Raw genomic sequence first — 22,492 nt, forward strand, 5'->3', positions numbered from 1 at the left:
TATGTGATTTTCAGGCACTGTTCTTCATCCTATCAGTCATCCTATTGTGTTGTTCTTGCTTATCTTCAGGTTTTTAATTTTTTTTATGTAAAGTTATTTTTTTTATTTTTGTTTTATATTTATGTTTGGATGATTATGGTTTTGTAATATAATTTGTTTAGAATTTAGTTTAGTTAATTATGTTAAGGAGTTAGTAAATTAATGTTGGTTGTAATATAATTTGTTTAGACTTTAGTTTAGTTAATTATGTTAAGGAGTTAGTAAATTAATGTTATTATTTGATTTATTGTTTTAATTTTTGTAGATAGTTATAATTTTTGTAAGATTTTAAAAAAATATTTATTTGAATGAAATGAATGATTTCCAGAATGGAAACAAAAATTTTTAAAGTTTAGGTGATTAAAGAGAAGTGAAAAAGTTTAGTTAAATATTGTTTATAAGAGAATAGATTTATTTATTTAAAATGATTGGACAAAAATTATTAATATTATCATTAAAAGTATTAAAAAAATTGTTTTAGTTATTTTTGTTATAAGATTTAATTGTTTATAAGAATAAAATTAATGTTTTTAAAATGAATATTTTTACAATTTGAAATAGAAATTTGTAATTCTTAGGTTTTTTAAAAAGTAATTGATATTTTAGAAGTTGTATTTTTAATTGATATTTTAATAATAAATGTACAAAGTTATTATTTATTTAAAAATGATTTGTTCATAAAAAAGATTTACAAAATTTAATTTAGACCGAATGAAATTAAAAATTTTAAAAATATTTTTATAGGGTTTTCATTACTTTGGCAAAAAAAGTATGACAAAATTAAATATATTCCAGGTCAATGGCATATGACAACTTGGTAGACCCCAACATGCAAACGAAGAAGATGATGAAGAGGATGAATTGTCAGCACAAGATGTTGAAGGTGGTCAACCTGAGTACGAAAACCCCACTCAGAGGGAATTGTTAAATCAAATTTTGTCCGGCATACAAAACATGGATATCTGAATGGACAGAATGGAGGTTACTCTGGCTGATATTCGACCTCATCAAGGTCATTGTGTGTGTTATTATTATGTTATTGTCATTATTATTTTTATTTCTATGTTTCATGTTGAACATGGATGAATTGTGTTTGTTACTTTTGACGTTGACATTGTTATTGTTAAGGTTTTATGCTACTTTTCATGCTACTTATTTACATAATCATATTGTTTTTAATGCAACTTTTTTACCATCTTATTACTCCGTGGTACTTTTACCCATGCTACTGGGAGCACAAGTGTCTTCGTTGATCCTATTTGTGATTGTGGACAATTTGTTGTTTTGAGAATAGCGACAACACAAAAAACAATGCTGGAAATTTTTTTTGGGATTGTCCCAACTACAAGGTAAAATTTATTCAATTAGGTTTCAAACAAACTTAAGAATGTTATTTTAAACTTATTCATTGTTCAATTTTATTGTTTTCTTCAAAACAGATTAAAAGTGGCATAGTTCTAGACTGTAATTTTTTCAAATGGTGCATTGAAGACGTTGCCGATGAAAAAGATGAAATTATTATCATACAACGGAATAAGATATGTCTTCTAGAAAACCGTTTGAAGGTTTCCACAAGGATTCAAATGTTATTACTGAAATGTCTTTTCTTTTTCAAATTAACATTATTATGTTCTTCATGTAATGACTTTATATTATATATTTTGACACCTACTTAATATTCATGTTATATTCTAAATTTCTATTTTCTTTTTAAAATATATTCATTTTACTATTCATAATAATGAAAATTATTATTAAAATTAATTTTATATATATATTTGTATATATATATAACATAACATAATTTATAAAATCATTTATAATATTAAAATTATGTAAATAAATTAACTTAAATAAAAAATAATTCTTAATTAATAAAATGTTAAATTATATAATTATACTTTAATTTTAAATTATAATTAACTAAAATATGAAATAGGATTAATCATTATTTATTCTTTTTTTATATACAAGGGTAAAATTGTAATCTCACAAACTTTACTATTCAAAATAATTTATAATATTCTTACAACTATCACATCACTCACAATTTTCAATAAACTTTCCTCACACATCCAGTCTAACATACCCCAATCCAAACAACCTCAACTTTCTTCACACTTCCACTCCCACTCACCCTCAACTTTCCACTCTCCCACACCCTCTAATCCAAACACACCCTAAGAGAATAATTTATAAACAATAAAGAATGTGAATTACAAAATTATCACATATACTACATACTATGCTTTAATTATTTCAAAGTATCAATTATATTGATACAATATCTCTACTAACGAGTAACTTCATACATATTTTACTTTATTCTTACATTTAGGTGCAAAACTATACATATCTACTTGCTTATTAATTCAAGAACAACATTATTCACATCTCTAAACAATCCTACCATTAATTAGATGTTAATATTAAATCTCTTTATTTAGAGATATCGTGCTAATAGACAAAACATTTTTTTTTTTACTTTTACAAATTCTATTTAATTAAGAAATTTTTCAAATAAAAAACTCTGTATCAATAACATTTTCCCTTTACAAAGTACCTAAAGAAAATATATGAGTTTCTTCATATAAATAACTTATCTGAATTAAGAATATAATTGCTAAAAATTGATCACTCTCCTCAAATATGTAATTTAACAATATAATTATATCTTTATTCTTTTAGAGGAATTTACGAAAAAATAGAATTCTAATGAAAATTAAAAATGAATGTATATAATTTATTTATAAACTTTATTCATTAAACTTTATTTTTAAAAACTAAGATTTTACAATATAACCACTATGTTTACTTCTAATAAAAATATTTAACTTCTTTTTGTCCTATTCTTACCATATGATTGGATATAATAATCATTGTCATCATAATAACTTTTTTCCAATTCTTCCTTAACTTGGATATATTCTTATGCTAGTCTTAACAACATAATTTTACTTGCTGAATTTCTAAATAAACAAGGAAAAAAGATGTTTTTATTTTACAAGGATATAACATATCATAGTTTATCCCATATCATTATGTTGAAGATCTAACAATTGATGGTGCATGATCTTTTAACTCAAATTAATTAAATTATAAATGTTTAATCAAGTAGGTATACTGCTAAAAACAATTATTTGATTATTAATTTAAGGCACAATGAATGAATCAATAATAAAAATTAAAATTCTAAAAACTGATTATAGGTTCAATTAAAAAACTTAAATAATGGATTGATCAATGCAGCACATTGAATCTACAACAAGTTTTGCCAGATTGTAAAAGTTGAGTTCAACATCAGAAGCTAATAAACACAATTAAACACAATTACAAGAGGAACGAAATCAATGTTTTTTTATGTATATAATACATTTTATACAAGCTACAATGAATGTGAACAAAGACTGTTGCATATAGCATAAATAACTAACCATAAACGAAACTTAGACAGACTCAAAGAATGGTGTTTACATGCAGAAGGTGCATGAGAACCCTCACCACACTCTTTACACACATTTCCTAGCTACAACATATAGACTAAAAATCATGGAACTGAGATAATGATTTGCTTATGCAACAGGGCCATAATGAGTAGGAATTTTATTTCTAAATTTTGTTGAAACACCAATAGCTACTATAGTACTAACCAGAACCAGCTATAAGCCAATTTTGATGAAGTCTTCTCATTTTTTGATAGCCTTATTAGCACCTCCAGAACTACTACTATGAGAAGAAATGCCTTGGTTAGTCAAGAAACGAACCACAACACATGTGATATTGTCAGCACTACCTCTCTTATATGCTTCTTGCATCAACCTCTTTGCTGCTTCCTCAGCATCTTCCATTGATTTGATCATAGCAACTGCTTCCTGAAAAACACTTTAAATCTTAGCTCAGTAGCAGAAATAAGATGTCTCAGTATGTAACTTAAGTATTTATCATGAGTTTGGATTTGGTTTTATTGCTCTCCCTTCTTTGAGTGGTTATGATGAAGATGCATTTTAGTTATCAATGAGAAGAACTGAACATCAATGCAAACCTCATTTGAGACAACATCCCATAGTCCATCACTAGCCAGGATAAGAAACTCAAGGGAGTTGTCAACTTTTTCTTCCTACAAATTGGAAAACACGTAGCTTAAACATATCAAAGAAAGAGACTACACAAATAAGGATAAAGATAAATCATAGCAGAAGGAACATGTCTTCTAAATTTTGTTATACTACACATAAATGTTATTGCAGTGTAATAGGAATTAACTACACAAGATGTACAACTTCGTCATGTATCCTACAGAAGCACAGGTTGAGATGAATATAAAACTATGTCACCAACCTGAATTTCTGGATCAGCAACAACATATTGCTTTAGGAGTCTATCACCAAACGCTCGAGAAACAGCAAGAACACCTCCAACTCTCCAAGTTCCTGTATATGTGATAAACAATATAAATTTTTTAAGTTAAACAAAGAAAACTGAAGGCAACTATATGTTACAGGTTTATATTACCAGCCCATATAACAAATCCTCCTGCATCTTCAATCCTTTGCCTCTCATCAGTTTGGTCTGGTTTGTGATCTCGAGAAACAGCAATAGCTAGAAAAATACCACAATTGGAAGAATAGTATTAAGTAAATATTCAACACATGAAGGTTAAAACGACTCTGTCATTGTAGATGCACAAGACCATGTTATGCACAAACTCATGCCATTTTTATACTAGCAATACATTACACACTCAGTAATAAATGATATCGAGATAGTCACCACCAAAGACTCAGAAGTAAAGACGAATTCTCAATGATGGCATTAAAAGTTAACAAAAATTCAAATTATATAAGCCACAGCTAAGTGAAATGTAAATCATATAACAATAATACTATGTCGATAATCAAGTTAAATAACAATACAAAACTAATACTTAACTACATGTCAAAGAATGTATGCAACTTTACAGATAAGATGTATGCAAAGTATCTACAATGCTAACAGACCCTTACCATTACCACCCCTGCATATAACAGCTCTGGAATCCCCAACATTTGCAACAAGCAAGCGATCACCAACTAAAATCGCAGTGGAAGCAGTTGATCCAGCATCTTTATTATTACTATTTTCTGACTTCAGAAACTCAGAATCGGTATGATTGTATGCATCAGCTGTGGGTAAAAAATTGATTGGAAAAATGTCACTATTTGGATTTGCCAAATTGGAAAACATCAAACATAAGTAACTAGTAGTGATAGATAGATAACATACATATTGCTGATTTGGTGTCAGAAATGAATTTTGGGTGATTGATCAAATTACTAAACAAATTTTTCTTGACATACTCAGCAGCACGAGCACCACCATGACCTGGAAAGAGTTTTAGTTATAAAAAGTTGGAGCTACTTCTCTTTACGAACGAAATGAGAATAAATTTTAAAAGGGAAAAACATCTAACCTCGAACATAAAACACAGTATTAGCTTATCATTGTTCAGGAAGAGGAATAAATAAAGGTTCTAGAGTCAATACTACTATAAAGAGAAGTTTGGGGTAAAGAGGTTGAAAATCATGATGTGAAGAAAACTTAACACATAGCATAAGTTCTGTCTGCAATATTTTGGCATATTTTCCGGTTACTTTGTAGAACTATGTGATGAAGATATGAATATACCATCAAAAACTCCGAAAAGGCCAACGATTTGACCATTAACACCATCAATTCTTGTGTCGTAAAAATCTTCCATTGAAGATCTCTTGCCGGGAGAGCTAGCATACCCATAGCTGAATTTTCCATTTTGACTGCAAAAAAAATATCATAACAAAATGTGTCATGAACATCCCATTCTGGCTATGAATATCTAAATTAACAACTCCACCATCAAATTGAAAGAAAATGCAAGAAAGAATTTAACCTTGTACCCCCACCGCTCACAATTGCATTCTGGGAATTTTGAACCTGGTTTGGAGCAGGTAAAACTGAATTGGGAAAGCTCATATTACAACTACAATATACTCTTCCTACCCAAATATTATTTCTTTCACCAAAGTCAACAAACACCACCACTATGTCTCTTCTTTCTTGCCAATGCTTCAAGTGATCATAACACTGGTTGGGTCATTTTGCAATCACCAAGTTCCAAGTTTTAACCTGCATATGGAACACCACAAGAAGAAAGGTTTAAATTTTCATATATGTTGCTATTGATACAGCTAAAGGCATAAAGATGCTGAATCCCAGGTCCAAACTATTGAATTTTGGGAAGAATTATCTTACAAGAGAGAAAAGGTACCTAAAAAGTGCTATCATATTCTTCTTGAAAATTATTTAGACAATTTACTTTGAAAAAATGATCAATGAGAATTAATGAAAGAATGCAAAGTTTATTAGAAAAGAAGAGGAAATAAGAGTGTTTACTATTGTTCTTTTAATTTTGGATGATTCCTTCGAAGCTCAAAGGTTGTTTGGTGATTCATGAAATTTTGATGATCGTCTATTCTAATCATTCACCGTCTAATAGAATTTAAGGTTTCCATATGCGTCGCTGAAGGATAGATCAAGCTTTGAGATTGACCAAGTCAATGCCAAAAGTAACATCTTAATTAATGACTCCCTTGTCCCTTATTTAGGTTAAGTTTATTTTTAATTTATTTTTTACTTTTAACCATTTTACAAGAAACACTGAAATGTTCTCTTTTATATGAAATCCTTGAAAACAGAAAACAGATTAAAAACAAAATGATGATCTTATAATTAAAAATAATAAAGAGGGTCCTAGTTAGAAATCAAACCAAATCATTTTTTGTTTTCTTCATAAACATCGTTCACGGAAAAATATTAATCATTTTGAACCATCAAATTAATTTAAAAAATAAATAATTTTTTGTGAAATTAAAAATTCAATTTTATTGTAATTTACTTTAAATTTTTATTTTTATTAGAAAAACTAAATTAAACAAAGTTGATTTAAATCAAAGTTCATGTAATTTTTATGTTTAGTTTCAACATTATTTTAACACATAAATTAATTACGCCGCACTATAAACTCTTCTAAGAGTGTCTCTTGGTTATTTTTCGTTTACATAATTTTTTTCACACGTTTGAAATATAATTACAATTTTTTAATTGAAATTAGAATCTTAATTCATTATAAGGTACAAGAACTAATTTTTTTTGTTAGACTCAATTCCCATACCCCTTTGACGATTTTCTTTATTATGTTTTTTAGTTTTTTATTATTATAAAATTGATATCTAACATTAATTATTTTTTGGTATTTACATCAATTTTAGATCTGCAAATGGAGATGTCACAAATGTAATAAGTATGTCACTTTTTATATCAATTATTAATTCAATATAAGTTTGAAAATTATTGCAACTTATGTCTAGAATTGATGAGAAATATATCTTTAGCAAGCTCATGATAATCAAAACACATATTGCATTGGTTCTTTAAATCAAATGATGTAACATGTGTTCTAGCAATATTTCATATAGTCACAAGATAATTTGACTTTGAGAAAAAGAAATACATAAACCAATAATCGAATTCAATAATAAAATGGTTCTAGTTCCTAAAGAAATTAAACTAAGGTACTCTAAAATGGGTATACAAAAAATTCAATGAGTTACAAAACCACTTAACTATGAAAAAATCAATCTACAAGCTAACTTAGGTTGTGCTTTGTCTTGCAGCATCACGAGAGCAATAGTGACAATGAGAGAAACAAAAAAGTATGATGCAAAAAATTAAATACATATTACATATATATTAGATCGGTTGGAAGTGAGAACTATTGTGAAATTTATCAATGGTTAGAATTTATATTAGCTAAGTTTGTTATCGTTTTTGAGTAAATTAGTTTAATAACAAATAATTATATTAAAAAAAAATAGTTAAATTTTAAATTGAACATATATACCTTGGTAATTGTCATAATTATAAAATAAAAAAATCATAAATGATTACGAAATTTCTTAATAAAATATCTCATCTCACATATATATTGAGAATTACTGATACTCGAATTATCTTATCAAACTCTTTCAAGGAAAAAATCATAGTTGAAGAAGGTTAAATTCAAAAATAAATATTACTTTAAAAACTAATTAACTATATGTTAATTGTATTTTCTTTCTCACAACTTATCACCATGCCACTAAAATTCTAGATTTTACTCTTTAATATGATATGAATTTCATCACATATATCAAAATATTTTTTAGTTTTAAAAGATATTTTTGGTCCGATGAATTTCAAATTGTGGACATTTAATTTAAGTTATCTATTTCTATTTTGAGGTGACCAAACTTAAAAATATGAAGGACCTTAAGGAGGTCGTAACCATGAAATACAATAATTGTGGCAAAAAGTTTCTTCCATAATATAATTACTCCATCAAACTATGATTTTTTTTTTCACAACCCTTTTGTGCTTTTATTGTTAAGGAGTTGAAATGATGATACCGTTTTTTAATCATACTATGGATTTTGTACTTTCTACAATTTCTTACTTACTTTTGCATATCTCCATTCATATCTAACTCCACACTCAAATAGAGATGGAATACCACTCATAAATCACAGAAGTTTCTAAATTGCTCTATCTAAAAAAGAGTTTTAAATTGCTCTATAAAAAGAGTTTCAAATTGACTAGTTAGTCCATATTAGAAAATAGGGTACTTTAGTCCTTTTCCACCTCTCTGGGTTGAAATAAAAAAAGGATGCAGAAAGAAAGAGTCCTTTCATTTATTTTTCTTTATCCTGATTTTCATGAAAAGGATTTCGGATAGTATTCGATTTTTTTAAATCGGATTCAAAAATGTTCCGCCTCCATACTTGTTTTATTTTAATAACTAAAATACCTATTTTATTTTATTTTTCAAATTATTTTTCTTTTTATCATAACTTTAATCATAAATGTTTTATTTGTGTTGTTTTGTTTAAACAAATTTTAAAATATACATTTAATTATTTTTGTTTTTTTAAATAATTTTGTTTTCAAATATTTAACTATATAAATATAAAAAAAATCATAAAAAATTATTTAATTAATATTTTGAATACCGAAGACTAAAGACGAAATTGAATAAAAACTTTTACTATACAAACTATATATTTAAACCTGTACCGTCTCTTCCTTATGTAATACTTTTATTTGAGCTTTATTTTTTGAGAAAAGAAAACTGAGCTTTCCATAACTGGCGCATGTTTATCTAAAATATTTCTTCCAGAAAAAAAAAACTTTACTCTTTCTTTTCTGAAAAAAGGTTTTCCAAAAATATTACATCGTTTTAAGCTGGGCCCGCTAGTCTATTTTAACCCACGAAAAAGGAACATTTTTTTATTACACCATATCTCAATCAAACCGATAAACTAATGAATTATTCAAGTAATCGATCTAGGTAACCCTAAAAAATTATTGAAATAATTTTATTTCTTTTTATTTCTGCACGAAATTTTAATAAACACATCTACTAAGATTTAATGAATATTTTGGTTAAAACATACTATTAATTCTGTTTCAAACTCTTTATGGTTCATATTGACAACAAATCTGTATTATATTCTTTCACAAACTACATTTATAAAAATTAAATTACATTTTTCCATTAAGAACATTCAATTGTGTCATTTAATCGATTATCATTTGAACTATTATTTGAATGATTTATCTTATAAAATCTGTTACGTACTTTTTCATGTTACTTCATAGTTTTATCTAGGTTTTTTATTTTATATTATTCTTTAACAAAAGTTATCAAATAATAGTGAAAACATAAAATTATTATGAAGTTAGTCACAATTTATCTTATATTAAATAACTTTTTTCTCAAAAAAAATATCTTATTTCTATATTAAAACTCCAAGCAATTTATCAATACGTCATTTTTTCAGTTAGTATATAAGTGCACACTTTAACTTACGATTTTATTATGAGATTTAATTAAACTGAAGTCCAGTTCTAAAAGAAAGTCTCGGTTAAAATAATTAACTTTCCGTAACTTTGCCATTATGTTAAAGATTGCGTTGAGCAAGAAAGGTGAACTTCAAATTACATACAAAATTTCTAATTAAAGAGATGACGAGTGTAGATGAAAAACATTCGCCTATTTCTAATTAAAGAGAGTGAAGGACTATATTTCTACCTCAAATTGTCATTTTGTGAAGAAGTCTTGAGAAATAGAGCCAAAAAGCTACCTGTAATTTGTGGCTAGAATTCAAAGCTATAGCTGAAATAATGTCTAAAGCAAATTTGTGAACTTCGGGCCTTACGGCCATCCGAATAAGCATTGCTGTCCACTCCGCTGGCGCCAACTTCACCACTTCACAAAGGTATTCAAACCCTTTTTCAATCCTACCAAGCATATCACGCTCCTGCAACGTACAAATAACTCAGACAAACGGAACAACAAAATCTATTTTTTCTTATATTCAGAAAATCACGCGAAAAGTACATGCTAACAAAAACCTAAATGGACTGTTTCATTAAAAGAAAGAAGCGAGCAAACTAATTGGAAAGGATGGCATGGGGAGGAGAGTGAAGAAGGAAAAATAAAATTTCCTTGTTGCTGAAGAGCGCAAATAAAATTAATTTACTATTATATCATTTTATATGCATCTTTGTATTGGTAAGATTTTTTAAATTTTCATAGGCAATCTGCTTTATTCCTCTGAAATCAAGCGAAATCTTAGTGCCCTCTAAGGATGGAAAAGACGACAATATGGTAGATGCAGGGGTTTCAAATCAGTGACAGTGGCAGTGATAAAACAATCAAAGACGCTCCTAAGAATGCTACCAATGATGGTGAAGCTGCAGTCAAAAGTGTTTAAATTGTCTGAAACCGGTGCTAGAGATAAGGACCTCACAGAGGCGGAGTGCAATGGGATTTGGGAGTGTTGAGGAGGATGGAGACAATGGCAAAAATATTTCAAAAATCATGATTAATTGTATCTAAAATCCATTATATCATCTATTATTGATATAGTTCAGTAGTATATAATTGTGTTTTTCTTTTGGATATATTAAAAAGAAAGTAATTTAAAGATATGTTCAATAATAGTTGGTTTTGCATTAAAATAATTAATCGATAGAGGTAAAGTGTGAAAATATTAGAATATAATGATAATTTTGAATCACAAGCTCCAAAATTTATTTATTTTGTGATAACAAAAAACATTTTTTGATAATTTTACTAAACACGCCATGGCCTTTTCTTCCACCAACCAAAACAATACTCTCCGAATATGCACTAGTCCAATTTAATCAACAAACCTCATGTACTTTCCTAGCTTGAAACTCTGTCCGAGCTCTCCTCGGAATTTTGGCTCCTTCAATTCTCCTTCCCTCCCTTTTAGACTTTTAAACCGAACAAAGAATTCCCTCCACCAAACAAAAGGCCAAGGGTGATGGGAGGATTGGGGGTATGGGGTTCAATGATAAGGACAATTTCGTGCTCTCACCCTTATCAAGGCCCCCCTTTTGGTCATTCATTGAAAACACCTTTCTCCAAAAACAATATTATACCACTATCCCACCGTTGTCACTGTCTAACATTCCACCACCTAACTTCTGCCCACATCCCCTTCCATCACCTCCTCCACAAACCCACCTTGTCACCACGGCCACCTCAAATGAAAAATCATGTTCTAACGTATAATTACTCTATATGATAAATCCATTATAATTCTCCCCATGATTTGCACACTATAGAGTAATAACGCACTTTACAGCCATAAATACATAAAGGTTATATATTTTCCCAATACAAGGATTAAGTTCTTGAATATTCAGTAACACGGATTATTGGATATTTAGTTAATTTAATTTGTGCTATTAAGTGAAAATAGATGGGTTTTGTTGTCCAACTAAATGTATGATAGCGCATTACGTGAAAGGGTTCAATAGTCGGTCTGCAACCCCTACCCCTACACACACCGGAGAGATATTTGAGGTGATCTAGTAGTACCTATGCTTCTTTTTTTTTATCAGCAAAAAAGAAGTGCAACACGAGGACTTCTTAGGAGGTCACCCACCCTAGTACTACTCTCAGTAGTAGTACCTATGCTGAAGGGGTACTTGGTGTGATTTCGTTTCTTACTTGGTGGGATCAGTCTTAGCTTTTTTTTTTCCTTTTGCCACATTTCACTGAAAGGGTTGAAGGGAGATAGAGCATGAAGTTCTTCGCAAGAGCCAACTAGATCCTCTTCCTCATGAATGGGGAGATTGTAAACTATTTATTCCCTAGAGATGTGCAAATGCATTTAGAATATATTTAATAAAAGAAAATACCTCAAATAGTAATGTCCTCTGGCCTTGAGGCTTCTCATCAAATGCGCAATCAATCACTTCCTCTTGCAGAAAATGGTCAGCTGCTTCTACTATATCCCGAAGAAGGAAAAGACGCACTCTAAGACCCTTGTCTGATAATATGAATGATAAAAGATCTTCAGTGGAATCAACAACAGCATGGATGTCAAATAATTTCCAAACAGAAGAACTTGAAAACTTTTCAGAACTAGGGTCTCCAGTTATCTCAGAAGCTTGTTCAGATATTGCTGCTACCTGAACAAAAATGACACCCATATTACACAGTCCAAAGTTGTGGAATAATGTTATCCACTAGAATTCAAATTTAAGGGAAGAAATAAAAAGGATCATCATTTGCAAATGCCGAGATATTTACTCAAAAAGGATTAGACGTTTGAATAAAGCACATTTACTTCTATGGAAAAGCAAAATAATTCCACAAAGTAAATAGAAAAATGCTAGTAACAAACTCTATTTCTGTTTTACGATATTCTATTATTGGATGGAAAACAAGTGGCATGAATCAAATGATGTCTCACTCCCTGTTTAGTAGGCTCCATTCCCTGTTTAAAGGGATCAACTCGCATTGCACCCATTGAAGGGTATTGAAACGAGTGCGTTGCTAGCATTTATCACACTAATAACGTAATTGTGCCACATGGGATTCCAACTTTCAAGAGTAAGTACACAAATAAAGCAGGCTACAAATTTATGTCAATGTTACATAGCAATTACGTTTATTTTGAGAAGTTAGAATGTGAGCATGAGCCTAAAGGGTAGGCCATCTCAAAAGATTAGTCCATCAGGTAGAAAAAATCCTTGAGACTTATAAGCCTCACTTGTTAGGTGAGACTCCCTCGTGAAGGACTCATAACAGGTTATGTTTCAAATGATACAAGTAGGGTAACCTTGTGAATAACTTTTTGGCTTATTTCAAGCAATATTGGGATGAACATATTCACATTACAACTACATTGTATGGATGAGTAGAAAAAACAAAACAGATCATACCAGGCGTTCTAACCGGTTCCACCTTATGGATCCATTGTTACGAATGAGAAGTTCCCTCAAAATTCTTCTCATATCAGGGTTTGGATCTGCTATAAGTCTCCCAATGACAAAAGGATATGCACTCTCAATGACTTTAAAATCAGGATCCAGAACTTTAGCTGTGCCTTCAAGCGATCCCAATGCTCTTATCACAAGGGCATAATCTGGCGGGAGGGAGAAATTAAATTCGTACATGACATCATATAGTTGGTTCATAAGTCCCTGAAATACAAAGAAAGTATCAACTTTGAAATATAAAGTGTCATTATACCTGGTGATTCAGATAGGTATAAAAAACAATAAACCTTCTTGTGGAAGACATTAGCAGAAACAGATCTATGAAATATTAACTTAGAAAATAACTAGAACTTTGAAAATCAGCACCAAAACAAACAAGTAGAATAAAACAAAAGCCAGGAATGGAATGAAAAGAGGAGAAGAGACACTTAATCCCAAAGCAGAGGTTGCCCCCAAAGATTTATCCTTGAAAATTCAGTCATTCCTATTGGGAAAATAAGCACCAAAATAGTGCATAACTTGTATACTGCCAGCATTTCCCTATGTAGGCACCCCCCACCCCCTCAACAACATATTTTAAAATTCTCAAAATTCTGCTTAGGGATACTAAGGCTGATGACCAAAATATATGATGAGCACCAGCTACAGCTATTACAGAGCAAAATTTGATCCTTAAAAGGAGTATAGAATGAAAAACAAACCTGAAAATCTTGGGATTCACCAGTCCGATCAGCGAATGACACTTTCAGCGCATCAGAAACTGAATGCACATCAACCCCTTCAGGAATAAATCCCAAAGAAAGGAAGTCATTTGCCAAGCTTAGAGAGTCACGATTAACAAAGTGCACAATCTGAAAGAGAGAAAGGCTTAGTACTAGATACAGCAACAAAGGAAAATATGTCTCCAATCCTCAGGAAAGTGTAATGTATTGGAGAGGAGAAACTTCAAAAGGAAAAAAAGTATACAGACACTGCATGTCTAGGAACATTTCATCCAAGAGATATTTAAGATGAATGGATCCAATAAATAAAAGGATACATGGATAACATGTATATTAGCATCATAAAAGAAGTTCCCAGAAATATGCAACATTTTTTCTTGTAAATTATGTAATAACTATTTCAATCAATACCTTAGATTAAGAAAAGCAAGACTCTGGAGGTCAGACCTTATGAGAGATCATGACCAAGTGATTTGCAAATAAAAGCTATCAAAACCTAAAACGTCCTTTTGACTCTTCTCCAGCATCACCACAAATAGGATGACCATTCAACAAGTTCCCATAAAGCATGCTATTAGATGTAACCCTAGAATATAAGTATAATAAATCTTATGAGAGAAAAAAAATATTATTATTCAAATGACAATTATGTCATCAATAGGCCATTGAACAGTGTATATAAAAAGAGATAAAGGGAACGTCAGAAAAATGGGCCCAACGGAAGCAAAAGCTGGGTGGTGTACGAGAAGAGGAAAACAAAAAGGCACCAGATTGGAATTTGATGAAAGGAAGTGAAGGAATCAAATTGGAGAGGGAAATGCTCAACAGACTGCACAGCTTCCAAGTGCTGCCTGAGGGGAGAATTGGAGAATAATAACTGTAGTGATGAGGAAAATCATTAGTGGCAGGGTCTGGAACATGAGGGGGTATCTGAGAATTGAGGTAGTGAAGAGGGTAGTCCTGGACAGGGAAAGAGTGAGCACTATCATGTAGTGTTCATCTTTTTCTTCCAGCCATTTCTAGTTTTCTCTATTTTAGCTGTCATATTTCTGGTTTGCCAGAGTATCCTCTATTTGGTGTAATGAGCTGTGTCTCAGTCCTTTGGCTGAATATTATCCAGAATTTAGTTTCTATCAGTTTAACATAATAAAGTTAATTTGAACTTCTCAAACATATTACATATTTTTGGAATAAAGACAGTAGCCACAAAATGTAGTGGAGATTATAACTAGTCAGTAAGTTAAATCCATTACAAGAGTAATACTTAGATATTTCTCACCATTTGAATAAGTCCAATTCGATAATGCCTAGGAATATCCCCCATCATTCCAAAGTCGAAATATGCAAGTGATCCATCACTTATCGCAACAAGGTTTCCTGGATGAGGATCAGCATGGAAATAACCAACCTCAAGCATTTGCCTCAAAGAGCAGTATAATCCCTAGAAAGACAAAAAGATGAGGCAAGGGGGTAGCAATTGACAGTGCTTAGCATCTTAGAGTAATGATGCACTTAATATGAAGCCAAAAGATATTAAAACTGAGCATTCAATACTAATACAAAAACCCGCAAGCATAGTAAGTAAAAAGAAATGCACGTAGACTAGACAGACACAATGGCATCATAAATGCATCATATACATGTGACTTATAAAACTGGTGTACTTCATACCTGGTCAATGAGCTCCCTTCTGTTCAAAGAAGCTTTAGCCAAGCCTGTTTCATCTGTAAGCTTAATTCCATCTATCCACTCCATAGTCAGCACAGTGGAGCACGTGTAGTCCCAATATATTTTTGGAGCTTTGACAGCATTTGTTCTGTTGAGTTTAACCCCACCTGCAAATTTGTTGCTCTGCTCATTACCACCTCCTCAAAATTTGCTTATAATTTGGGTATGGACCTAATTCAACCCTACAATACTTGTTTGTTAAGTGACGGTTGTCCCCCACTTGAATACTGTTTTTAGGCTCTATCTCTACTTCAATTAATATGGGAATCAGATTTTTTTCCAATACACTTTCGAGCTTGGCGCATGGATAATATAAATAGACAACCTTTTTTAATGGACTTGGAAGACTCTTGGTAGAATATTATATTTGTATGAGTCTAATTAGACTCTACAAAATCAGCTTGCATGGTGAGAGATATCTTCAAGAAAATGGGGTTCCCCTTGAGGAAGGTGATGTTGTTAGCTAAGACGTAGAAGCTGATTTTGTTAAGTTGAGATGGGTGCAAACCCAAATTCTAAGATGATATCAAATTATATTCTAATTTCAATAAAAAAAGTCACTAATCATATTAAAATAGAGCCTAGCCTATAAAGAGTACATAGGTGGGAGTCTATTCTCACCTCATAAGCCTGTTTTTTGAGATTGAGTTAAGTCCAAAAGTCATTCTAAGAATAGTCACCAATCTAAACTGCATGCTAAAAAACTAGGTATTATTTAATCAAGTTAAGAACAGAAATGTTCATAACCTTATATATTGCACCTGGCCTCTCGTTTGAGGAACTGTAGAGTAAGAACAGATTCTTATGTGTAATTATCCTAGCCATTATGCATAGTAACATATGTCTCTCATTTTCTCTCCCTTAACATCATCACACATTAAAGTATTGAGCATAATATAAAATTAGAATTTGAGATTTAAAAACATGATTGATTTAGGGACATGCCAAAATTATATAAAAGAAAATAGTAGTTTTGGTGCAGATGTTTAACTTACTAGCAGACCAACAGTAGAGAGAAGCAAAGCGCTCAGCATTTTTTCCCTCTAGGACATAATCAATTTCATCAAACATGTGCCTGACCTGTTGCATTAATCTACAATGACTAACACATAAAGCAATTGCAATGTAAACTAAAAATAACACTCCATAATAGTCAGCTGCTATAGTGGCCATCATACACAGAAGTAAAATATTATATTTCTTAAAATGCCAGGTTAAAAAATAGGTCATACAAAGTAAATGAGATCTCTGTGCTCTGTTTTAAAGGACCTCACCATTTCATTTACTGCCACCAAAAGATCTCTCCGAGCCTTGGCAAACCGTTTTAATTGGCCCCCAATCATATTGAATAGCAAAGCATCAAGAGTCAATGAAAGTGACATACCGGGCCTCTGTACCTTTACAGCAACCATCTCTCCAGAATGCAGGTGAGCTGCAACACTTGAAGCGACAAAAGTAAACACTTCAATCTTCCTCAAACATGTAAATATTATTCTAAAATATCAAATTTAAGTGCAAGAAGCCGAGCAAATATAAAATACACAAAAATAGAATAAATTCTAAGCTAACTTTTGTTGTTAACTAACCTTTATATACTTGCCCCAAGGATGCTGCTGCAATAGGTGATGGGCTGATCTCTTTAAAAATTTCATGAATAGGAACACCAAACTGATTCTCAATAGATTTAATTGCAACACCAGTTGGAAACGGAGGTATTTGATCCTATAATATGAATACAAAATTTATAAGGCTTTATGAAAATACAAATTACAGAAGACAAGAGCTTAGCCATAGTCAATAGATGCACCTGCAGTATTTGATTACATGGTTGAAGTACAATGGAAGATGTCATTGTACCTGTAACTTGGCAAGTTCTTGGCAATATATTGTTGGTAATATGTCAGGCCGGGTGCTCAATGCCTGCCCAAGCTGGAATCATAAATGGATTAAATCAAACATAAGAACTGCACAGGCAATACATTTAATACATGTTAAATATTAATTATTGTTCCATTCAATATATGTATGTCATAATGACAATGCAGGAAAGAAGGAAAACAAAAAGAAAAGCTTCTTATCTATATTCAAGTGCTTTTACAACGAAAATATGACACTTAAAAGAATAAATATAATAAAGTAAGACACTAGTTATCTAGATTAAAATCATAAGAATTTGGACACAAGACTAATGGAATTCTGTGGTAAAGGCAAAAGTAGATAAAAGAAAAATAAATATCTCAAAGTAAAACAAATAATGGGAAAAATAGAGATTGTGATCCAGGATCATAAACCGTTGAAAAGGTCAATTTATTTCGTAACAGAATCCAGATACGAGTTTATTTTAGAGTAAGAGCAGAAATTTGTGTGAGAGAGAGAAATTGATACTAAATTGCATATCTTAAACTAACCTCAGCATAGATCATGTATAGTATAGAAAGAGTAACGCGAGTATGAATAGCTAATGAATGCAGAAACCAAAGGAAATAACCTGTGAGACTTGCCTTGATATAGAAAGGACCCAAGCGTATTAGAGTTTCACGAAACTGCAAAAAAATTGTATATCACTGTTCATTTAAGCTAGTTCTCCATAAGTACTAAAAAAATTAATCCACGTTCTCCACTGCTGGAAGAATTGTTAGTTGAAGAAATATTAGTGGTTTCAAATTTCTTTAATGCTTAAATATACGGTTCACATTTTACCTCTAAACCCTTTTTCATGGTTTCTCCGACAGTTTTTCTTGGTTTTCATCAATCTTAAACATACACGACTACCCTCCATCTAACCCAATCCCTTTACTGGGGCTTTCTACATATCTTCTCCACAAATATCCAAAGCACTTTAGGCGAGATTCTACCATTTTCTCATTCCTCCTGATCCCTTTACTGGGGCTTTCTACATATCTAGTATGTCTACTCATAACACCAAGTTCATTGTCGTTATCTTTTTTCTTGACAAACACAACTCCACACTTCACCGGAAGTCTTATCATTGTGTAATGAATTTTCCCTAAGCAGTACCTTTTGTCACATACAATACCTAATGCACTCCTCCATCTCATCCAGCCCACTAGAAATCCAACGACCAACATCATTACCTATTTTACCACTTTGTATGATGAACCTGCTTGATTTTAATTTGTATAACTTGTGGTAAGGCGTGGTGTCCAAGTTTCACCTCTTAAGATTTTAACTTGTATAACTTGTGCTAAGGTATGGCAAGGTCTCCATGTTTCACCTCTAAGACAGGATCAACTCGTCTCCAGCTAAACTTACATTCCAATGGTTCCCTTCTTAAGCTCCACCTGACTTCTACTTAAATAAAAATTAAGATTCCAAAATTCATCTCCACGTCTATAACTTCCTATTTATTTACTCTTTTCTCTCTCGGAGTATCATCCGAAAAAAACCAGTTACCTCACAATAAAGGAAATTATACAATGCTCAATGATAAAATATCTTTATGGCTCGGACATTAATAGTAACTAATTGATAATTATAACCAGAACTTCCCTAGTGTCTGGAGTTGAGTGACAAAAGAAGTGGTTGGAGTATTGTCTCTATGTCTATTTTGTTAACGCTCCATTTTACTCTCCTTTTGTTTCCCCGACTTCTAAAAGGTTTCCAATAAAGAAGCTTTCTTTAATTTTTCATCCAGTTAATTGGTTTTAATCCTCTCCAATATCAGGCAATTTACTGAGCTTTTTTCTTAAGAGATTGATAATGGTTCAATCAAATGCATAATAAATTGAGCGGATCAGACCTGATACCGCAAACCAAAAGTAATCTGTGTTCAGTCCCTAGTGTATCTGCCAAAGAATGTGAAAAACATTGAGAAAAGATGATGTTTACCTTAACAGCACGTTTTTTCGTGTCTTGGACGAAAAATTGCCACATCGTTAGCCTTAACACATGAAATGAAATAATTGATGCCCTGTATAAAGCCAAAAAGGGGCCAAAGCCGTAGATAGCATTGAAACTCTTAGAGCTATAAGTTCCAAGAGCATGCCCAAATTGATTTTCAAGCGATTCCCTCCTCATCCTCGCATACTCAGCAGAGGGCGTTACGCCATGCACGCTGGTGAAACCAGTTGAATATCTGCAGCAGCATCCACGATGAACGAAAAAATTGAACGTCATAAAACAAGAAACGGACCAAAACTCATCTCAGTTGTTAATCGGTTGTGCACGGGAGAACAAAAAAAATAACTCACGAATTACGGTGCAGTAAGCAAGACGAGGAACGGCAATCCAATTGCACGCATTTGCTTAAGATAATTTCAGTGAAACTGTCGTGATATAAATCTGCAAGAAAAATAAACTCTCACTACAATAATAGCAACAATAACCTAACAGCCAATCAATTCTAACAATAATTGAATATAAAACAGCGAATAGAAATGGGATAGTTTGTAGAGAGTGATGATCAGAGGAAATGTACGTGCGGACTTGAGAATAGGAGCGCGGTGTCGGTAGAGAGCTGCGAAGGCATTCCTCGTCATTGATATGTATGGTAAAGAAGTTCAGTGGAAAGCATGGGAAAACGCTGAACACCAAGTGTTTGAGAAAATGCATAGGTGCGACCAATTACTCATTGGTTTGATTCGATGAGTAGCGGCAATGAGTGTGTGAGCTTCTTGCAATTCTGAAAGCTGAGGAAAACTGCCACGTGTGGTAAGGTAAGCACCGCACTTGACAGTTGGCACCAATTTTGCAGAACGAACCGCCCTCTTCTTCGATTGGGATTGGATTAAACCGCTGCGACCTATGGCACTCTGGAGAGCTTTAAGTTTGTTTCGGACACGATACGACACTCATATGACACTTATTGGATACAGAATTTCTAAATTTGTTAAATTTTTGACAATTGTAATAAGTTTCTAACACAATTTAAAAAACAGAATACATTAATTTTTTAAAAGTTCAAGTTTTATTGTATAAATTGTTTTATAATTATAAAAATAAAATGAATCAGTTATAAAAAAACATTTTTTTCTTCAAATAATAATCAAAAACATATTTATACATATAAATCTTTATTGTCAACTTATATAATTCATAATTATATAATATATAAATTCATGTCTCCGTATCCTACATTTTATAAATTTTACTTATTTTTGTGTTCGTTTCTTTGTTGTATTTCTGTGTACATGTCTTTGTTGTATCAATATTTCTGTGAGTGTGAGTTTCTACGTTGTATCACTATCTGTGTGAGTGTAGCGTCTGTGCTGATGGATCTCTTGGGTGCACAATTTCCTCTTCTGAATACACTCGCATCATAAAGTTTTTTTTATATTATTATTTTATTACAAATTAATAATAATAATAATAATAATCAATTTATACTTTATTATAATATACACGTTAACTTAATTTATACTTTAATACTATTAGCTCTAGGCATCAAACTAAGAGTTCTTTAAAATCATTTTCATGAATTAAACTTGTCCATTTTGATAAATAATTCAGATTTTCAAATAGATGGAATTTGTTTATTAAACAACATAAGCTAGTTTTTTTTATTACAAAAGAATAGTTGCAAAATTATAATTCCAAGTATAAAATAAACTTTTTTATGCCATGGTGTAAAATGTATTTACTGTTGAAATAATAAAAATAATGGTATTAAGTTTAGATGAATGTTTGTTTTGTAGGCTCAATAAAATGGATGTGGTTTCATCTAGCTAACATCATTGTTATATAAGTGTTATGTGTATATATTTAAATTTTATCCATTGTTAAGAATTGTTAGCACAGATAATATAAATATATAATACAAAAGATATATATGTATTATTATGACACAGTTTATTTAGTTAGTCATATTAACTAATATAAGCATAAATGATGCGATTAGTTAGATTCTTATTATATGTAGTCAAATTGACTAATAGAACTATAAATGGTATAGTTTTTTTATACTTATTGAATTTATCAAAACTCATTCATTTAATCACAAATTTCATAAATTCATAACTATATAATAATAATTGAAAAAAATGAGTTTAGAAGAGAAGCGTACCAAAAATAGCAAAAATAAATTAATAAAATAAAATATTAATAAGTATAAAATAGAAACGAATTTGTTACATAAAAACAAACATGTATAATGAAAAATTTCTATAGATTAACATATTTAATTTAATTATTTAATTTTTATATTTTTTTAATTATTTTAAAATATAGTAGAAATAAACTCCATAAATATCTCATCAATGTAATTTATTTTTTTATAAAATTAATAAATTTAAAATTTGGTTGTATTAATATTAATGATTAAATTACATAATTATTTTTTAAAAATTCAGACAATTTGGATCTACATGGTACTTATGATCTATCAATAGTATGAATAAATAACAAATTGTATGTAAACTAACATTTAAAATAAAATAAAATATTATTATTTTCATATTTATATTAACAATATAGATTTATAATTTATTTTAACAAATATGAATATATTATATCTATATATAAAAATTAATTTTCTTTATAACTGATTTTAAAAATGATGTTATTGTTTAGTTTAATTTTAAAAAAAAGTATCATGCAAAATAAATTTATATTAATAAATATATATAAATTACTTAGTGTTTTTGTTTCTCCTAAAAATTTGTGGCTCACCAAAT

The 22,492-nt window shown here is 30.6% G+C and overlaps 2 protein-coding genes and 1 long non-coding RNA gene across 4 annotated transcripts; all 3 read right to left on the reverse strand.

Moving 5' to 3' along the window:
* Nucleotides 1-3,374: 3,374 nt before the first annotated feature.
* On the reverse strand, nucleotides 3,375-6,418 carry LOC137820928 (probable protein phosphatase 2C 59). Its single transcript, XM_068625272.1, has 9 exons — nucleotides 6,323-6,418; nucleotides 5,945-6,180; nucleotides 5,704-5,831; nucleotides 5,302-5,400; nucleotides 5,043-5,201; nucleotides 4,552-4,638; nucleotides 4,378-4,469; nucleotides 4,082-4,156; nucleotides 3,375-3,911 (listed from the first exon to the last, which is right to left on the reverse strand). Exons 2-9 carry the CDS (start codon nucleotides 6,025-6,027, stop codon nucleotides 3,726-3,728), a joined length of 909 nt encoding a protein of 302 aa, XP_068481373.1. The 5' UTR covers nucleotides 6,028-6,180; nucleotides 6,323-6,418; the 3' UTR covers nucleotides 3,375-3,725.
* A 3,595-nt stretch (nucleotides 6,419-10,013) lies between these two features.
* LOC137820927 (uncharacterized) lies at nucleotides 10,014-20,658 on the reverse strand. 2 transcript variants are annotated; one of them, XM_068625270.1, is made up of 14 exons: nucleotides 20,299-20,658; nucleotides 20,072-20,162; nucleotides 19,710-19,956; nucleotides 18,362-18,403; nucleotides 17,718-17,789; nucleotides 17,447-17,582; nucleotides 17,135-17,292; nucleotides 16,856-16,940; nucleotides 15,804-15,967; nucleotides 15,412-15,573; nucleotides 14,112-14,261; nucleotides 13,354-13,614; nucleotides 12,325-12,597; nucleotides 10,014-10,409 (listed from the first exon to the last, which is right to left on the reverse strand). In XM_068625270.1, exons 1-14 carry the CDS (start codon nucleotides 20,357-20,359, stop codon nucleotides 10,182-10,184), a joined length of 2,130 nt encoding a protein of 709 aa, XP_068481371.1. In that variant the 5' UTR covers nucleotides 20,360-20,658; the 3' UTR covers nucleotides 10,014-10,181. The 2 variants fall into 2 exon arrangements, with proteins under 2 accessions (XP_068481371.1, XP_068481372.1); XM_068625271.1 differs by lacking the exon at nucleotides 18,362-18,403 and having other exon boundaries at nucleotides 20,299-20,616.
* Nucleotides 11,732-12,210, reverse strand: LOC137820929 (uncharacterized). The gene is made up of 2 exons (XR_011082715.1): nucleotides 12,095-12,210; nucleotides 11,732-12,001 (listed from the first exon to the last, which is right to left on the reverse strand). It is a non-coding gene; the product is annotated as an uncharacterized lncRNA (long non-coding RNA).
* Nucleotides 20,659-22,492: the final 1,834 nt, after the last annotated feature.

Source organism: Phaseolus vulgaris, chromosome 9 (genome assembly GCF_000499845.2).
Source record: "Phaseolus vulgaris cultivar G19833 chromosome 9, P. vulgaris v2.0, whole genome shotgun sequence".
Lineage (NCBI taxonomy): Eukaryota > Viridiplantae > Streptophyta > Magnoliopsida > Fabales > Fabaceae > Phaseolus > Phaseolus vulgaris.

Excerpts from the sequence above, each read along its gene's own strand:
- LOC137820927 (XM_068625270.1), bottom strand. The coding sequence starts at position 20,359 with ATGACGAGGAATGCCTTCGCAGCTCTCTACCGACACCGCGCTCCTATT. Across the intron at positions 13,615-14,111 it reads GTGAATCCCAAGATTTTCAG|GGACTTATGAACCAACTATA; the intron begins GTTTGTTTTTCA and ends TTTGTATTTCAG. Across the intron at positions 10,410-12,324 it reads AGAGGACATTACTATTTGAG|GAGCGTGATATGCTTGGTAG; the intron begins GTATTTTCTTTT and ends TGTACGTTGCAG.
- LOC137820928 (XM_068625272.1), bottom strand. The coding sequence starts at position 6,027 with ATGAGCTTTCCCAATTCAGTTTTACCTGCTCCAAACCAGGTTCAAAAT. Across the intron at positions 5,401-5,703 it reads CCTTTTCGGAGTTTTTGATG|GTCATGGTGGTGCTCGTGCT; the intron begins GTATATTCATAT and ends AACTCTTTCCAG. Across the intron at positions 3,912-4,081 it reads GGGATGTTGTCTCAAATGAG|GAAGCAGTTGCTATGATCAA; the intron begins GTTTGCATTGAT and ends AGTGTTTTTCAG.